The 4,968-nt window shown below is 60.8% G+C and overlaps 1 protein-coding gene across 1 annotated transcript; it reads right to left on the bottom strand.

The window, feature by feature from the left end:
- Window positions 1–387: 387 nt before the first annotated feature.
- On the bottom strand, window positions 388–2,981 carry NKX2-2 (NK2 homeobox 2). The gene is made up of 2 exons (XM_060124010.1): window positions 2,723–2,981; window positions 388–1,812 (listed from the first exon to the last, which is right to left on the bottom strand). The coding sequence occupies exons 1-2, from the start codon at window positions 2,979–2,981 to the stop codon at window positions 1,250–1,252; spliced, it is 822 nt and encodes a 273-aa protein (XP_059979993.1). The 3' UTR covers window positions 388–1,249.
- Between the last annotated feature and the right edge of the window lie 1,987 nt (window positions 2,982–4,968).

Here is a 4,968-nt window from a genome sequence, read left to right as displayed (position 1 = left end):
TCTCGCCTTTGCGTTTTCCAAAGTCACTCTTCCTCCTGCGCCAGGGCGCTGCCGCCCGAATGCAGACCGCGCGTGAGGCCGAGAGACAGGCTGGGAGAGGCCGAGCGACCCCGGGCGGCGGGTCAGCCGCTCGCAGGCCCGAGGCCAGCGCTCCCGCGCGCGCCCGGGGTCCGAGGCGCGGGGCCTGGCCCGCACGCCCGGGAGAGGCCTGTTCCGAAGCCTCCCCAGCGCCTCGGGTGCTCCGGCTCCCAAGGGATGCGCTGGGGAGAGCGCGGCCAGCGGCCTGGCCCGGCTCCTTGCCCGAGACCTCCTTGCCCGGCGCAGGGCGACAAAGTAAGACAAACGGGAGGGCCGGGCTTGGTTTTTTTAAACACAGGATTTTTATTAAAATTCTTATTTAAAAAAATTGAAAGCTTTCAGCGCCCGGCGCTCTTGGGGAACCGCACGGAACAGCTGAGCTCCAAGTTCCGGGGCTCAGGACCCGGAGGATGGGGCAGGGGGCTTCTCGCTCGCCTACACATTTTTCCTTTTTCATATTTGAGAAATGTTTGCACTGAACAAAATAAAAAAAGAAGAGAAGAAAGCAGGGGTAACCAAGTATAAGCAAACCAAAACAAACCACGAAGAAAGGAGTTGGGCCCTGAGGGGTACAGGCCCTTCCTGAAGGTCATTTTGGCAACAATCACCACCGATATTTACAACGAAAAGCGAAATCTGCCACCAGTTGTCAGAACGTTTACATGGCCATAAATATTTAGCATTTTCTTACTTTAAAAAAAATGGAGAAAAAAAATCCTCTATATTTTTAAAGTGTTCTCCACTTGCTTCAGAAGAAGACGGCTGACAATATCGCTACTCACACAAACATATTTTACAAAATTCACAAAAGCGGGGCGGGGGGGGGTCTTTTACTCCTTCTCAGGTGAGGACGTTAACGCTGGGACCATTCGGTCCCCGGGGAGAGGCAGAGAAGCGAAGCTGCGCAAACATTCTGTAAACTCGGCTTACGGTTCAGCCGTCTCCAAAGGTTCAAACGGAGAGAGGGATGGGGCGGAGCTGGGGGGTGGAATCTGCCTCTCCAAGGAGGTGCAGCAACCTCCTGGCGCCTCCCCAACGGAGCCAAGAGTCAACTCGACTCCAGAATAATAATTATAATAATATAATAACCACTGTAAGGGCCGAGTCCTCCTCGCCTCCGCCGCTGGGGTGGGGCCTGGGCCTGGGGCCGAGAGTCTCGGAGGGGCGACGCTCACCAAGTCCACTGCTGGGCCTGGACCAGGGGGTGTGCTGTCGGGTACTGGGGGGTGCCGGCCGAGCTGTACTGGGCGTTGTACTGCATGTGTTGCAGAGACTGCGCGCTGTAGGCCGAAAAGGGGATGCCCGCCTGGAAGGTGGCAGCTGCCAGGTCCTGGGCTTTGAGCGCGTGGCACGGTTTGCCGTCCCTGACCAAAACGGGCACGGCCACCCGGCGCGGCGAGGGCAGGGGCGTCACCTCCATACCTTTCTCTGCCCGGGCGCGCTTCATCTTGTAGCGGTGGTTCTGGAACCAGATCTTGACCTGCGTGGGCGTGAGGCGGATGAGGCTGGCCAGGTGTTCGCGCTCTGGCGCCGACAGGTACCGCTGCTGCCGGAAGCGCCGCTCCAGCTCGTAGGTCTGCGCCTTGGAGAAGAGCACCCGCCGCTTCCGCTTCTTGCCGGCGTCCCCTCCGCCGCCGGGGGTCTCCTTGTCATTGTCCGGTGACTCGTCGGCCGAGGGCTCCGGAGACTTGGAACTCGAGTCCTGGGGCGCCGCGCCGGCTGCCAGCCCATGCACTGGGGGAAAGAGAAGCCCATCAGGAGCCTGGAGGCCGCGCGCGGCCGGGCCCGACCCCGCGCGCCCTGGATCCTCCGTGCGCCCTCGGGCCTGTGCGCAGCCAGGCCCCGCTGCCTTCGCCCTGACCCCCGCCCTGCTCCACGCCTGACAAAATCGTCGGTGTCCGCCCCGGGGAAAGAGAAGAAGCGGCAGGAGTAGGGGCTCGGTGCTCCAGTTTCTAGGGGCTTGACCAGTGTGGGTGCGTATTTTTGGGGGGGGGTGGAGTGGCGCGCGGAGGAGATCATCACGGGTTAAGGGCTCCGGCCCCCTTAAGCAGTTTCCTCTCCGGAGAGACGTGGGCAGATTTTTAAAAGAAAAAACCCACAATCCCGGCATTGGTCGGCTCGGCCATTTAAGGCAGGTTTTGGGGGCTTTCGTTTCTGCTTTCCGACTTTCTGGACACCCTCCGCACCGCACAAAGCGTCCTCTATGAAGTGCAGGGGGCAGGGTGAGCTATTTATACCCGGGCCACCCTCTCCCCGTATCCCGAGGCAGGCTGGCTCGCTCCACTGCTCCAGGCCAGTCCTTCCCGGCTGTCAGAATGGGGGAGGGGGGCTCCGGCCGGAGCCGTCAGTTCTGGTTGGCGTCTGTAACCAGCCCTTGGGAGGTATTCCCCTCCCCTTCTTCCTCCTAATTTCTCTCTTTGGAAGAAATATCTGAGACCAAGTCTCCTTCCCGGACTAGGGGGGGTCTGACGAAGAGGGAAGAGGTAGGGCATCCCAAACAAACGTTAGGCATCTTTCTGGGGGCGCAGGGTGAGGGATCCGGCTTACAAGGCTCCATCCCTTTTCTCCCCGCGGCGTGCGGCCCAGGCTGCGGCCACAGTAGCAGAGGCGGTCACAGCCGCGGCGGCCAAGTTTCGCTACTTACGGGAGTACTGGAGGCCCTCGGTGCTGGCCAGCCAGCGCGTGTACGGGTTGTCGCTGCTGTCGTAGAAGGGGTTCTTTAGGGGCAGGCTCTGCACCGTGTCCAGGGCGCCCTGCCCCAGCGGCCCGGCCCTCTTGGCGGGCTCCGGCCCCTCGCTCTCCTCCTCTGGCCCTTCGGCCACCGAGCCCTCCTCATCGTTGGTGTCCGGTAGGTCCAAGATGTCCTTGACCGAAAACCCCGTCTTTGTGTTGGTCAGCGACATGGCCGGGACCCCGCAATTTATGCCGCAAAGTTGTAGCTTCACTTGGTCAATTCCTTGCGCTCTCAGTAGGGGCGGGGGAGGGGGTATGGGGAGAGGGGTTGGGGGAGGGGAGGGGGGATGGGCTTTAATTATTGAGATTATTATGTTTAAGAAAAAGAAAGAAACTCTGGGAAAGGGGAGAAAAAGAAAGAAAGAAAGAAAGAAAAAGCCCAAGGCGTTGCCTGTGTCTTCTCTGCAAGCACGCGGAAATGGACGCGGGGAGCCGGGCGGCCTGCGCGCCAGCGCTGCGGGCCGGGCCCGAGTTTGTAACTCCAGGAGGGGTGCCAAGGCGGCGTCAGCTCCGGCTCCGGCGGCCGCTCAGCGCGCGGTGGCGGCTGGTGGCGAGGAAAAAATGGGCCATTGCCCGAGCGATCAGTCCATATAAGGCTGGGCTCCACTCACGAACCTGGGGAGAGGGGGGGAAGAGGGGGAGAAAGAGAGGGAGGGAAAGATAGAGGGAGGGGGAGGGAAAGGGGGGGAGGAAAGGGGGGAGGGAGGGAGGGAGGGAGGGAGGGAGGGGGAGCGAGAGAAGGGTGGAAAAAAGGGGGAGGGAGACATTAAAACGCAAAGGTTGGACACGTGTGGGCGGGTCTTGGAAGTCAAGTGGATGAAGACTGTATTTGCAGATGTGAAATTGTGGGTTTTGGGGAGCTCCGCGCTCCCAGCCAACGGCCCTCTAGAGCAAGATGAGAGGTGTAACGTGTCAATTAATTGCAAAGACGGGGCGAGCCTTTCTTACCCAGTATTTACATACAAAGGACCACCGCGTCGCTCGCGAGTCCACACACTTGAAAGGGCAGTTTTAACAAATTGCATCTTTTTTAAAAAAGCGGGGGAGGAGGAAAGAAAACAAAACAGAAACCCGGAGGAGGAGAGAAAAACAGAATCCTCCTTAACATTCACCGGTTCCTACCTCCCCGCCCACGCGCGCCTGCCCCCAGCAAGCCGGAAAATTGGCGATTTGTGGCGCCTTTGGAAAAGGGGGAGGGGGCGCAGGCTGAGCCGCGGAAATCTCTCCTTCCCATCGCTGGCCGTTCCCTAAACAAGATCCGGTTCAAATGGCAAGAGCCCAACTTCTGTAAGCCTCCTAGGTCAATATTTTGGTTGAGGCTTAAGGATGAGTACTAGAAATGACAAGGCAAGTAATTGATTCTAGTTAAACGCCGAAAGAGCCCGAAACCCAGGAGAGGAATCGGCTCGGGGCCGGCCGGAGCCACCACCAAGCGACACCACCTCCCCCGCCCCGACACCCTTTATTTGCTAAAGACATTTATTTCCTTCTCCCCGCCTCCCTCCCCTCTCCCCCTCCCCCCAGCTCTGTGCTGCTGAGCAGGACCGCGCAGTTCACTTTCTGCTTTGCGGGCGCCCGGGGTGGGGCGGTGGGGGTGGGGAAGTCTCCCTCGGGCCGCGATCAGCCCGGCCCCACCGCCTCCGGCCCCGCGGGCCGCGATCTCAGGGTGGAGGGAAGGGCAGGCGGCCCCGCGCCCTTCCTGCCCCCTATTATGCCTCCCTTTCCAGCCTCCAGCGGTGGCAGAGCGGGGTGGGGTGGGGGCAAGGGTAGAGGGGCGGGGGGAGGGGCGGGTGCGCTGTCTCCAGCCGGGGTGAGGACCCCAAAAACCGCGGGGAAGGGGGTCGCAGGGCGGGAGGTGCTGCTGAGTTCTCTCCGGAGTTTTCTTCTCCCCAGGGAGTCCTTTCGGACGCACCAGGGGCGAGTTCAGAGGACACGCTCCAGGCTCCCAGCTTGCGTGAGGTTTGTGTGCGGGTCCCAGCCCCGGGCCGGCCTGGGAACTGCACTTTCCCGGGACAGCACCACCTCCTCGGCGCCGGCGAGGAAAAATCCAGGCCGCACTTCCCGCCCCTCCTTCCAGTTTTTTTTTTTTTTTGCGCGAGGGAGGTTTGCTACCTGATGCTCATCCGCCCCAGAGGAGCGTCTGGACGGTGCTTGGCC

The sequence above is a fragment of the Lagenorhynchus albirostris genome, chromosome 15 (assembly GCF_949774975.1).
Source record: "Lagenorhynchus albirostris chromosome 15, mLagAlb1.1, whole genome shotgun sequence".
NCBI classification, from domain to species: domain Eukaryota; kingdom Metazoa; phylum Chordata; class Mammalia; order Artiodactyla; family Delphinidae; genus Lagenorhynchus; species Lagenorhynchus albirostris.
This window is presented reverse-complemented; position numbering and strand designations above follow the sequence as displayed.

Bases quoted from the DNA above. Each gene is read 5' to 3' on its own strand.
- NKX2-2 (XM_060124010.1), bottom strand. From the start codon at position 2,981: ATGTCGCTGACCAACACAAAGACGGGGTTTTCGGTCAAGGACATCTTG. The intron at 1,813-2,722 runs GTAAGTAGCGAA...TCTTTCCCCCAG, and splicing joins CGAGGGCCTCCAGTACTCCC to TGCATGGGCTGGCAGCCGGC.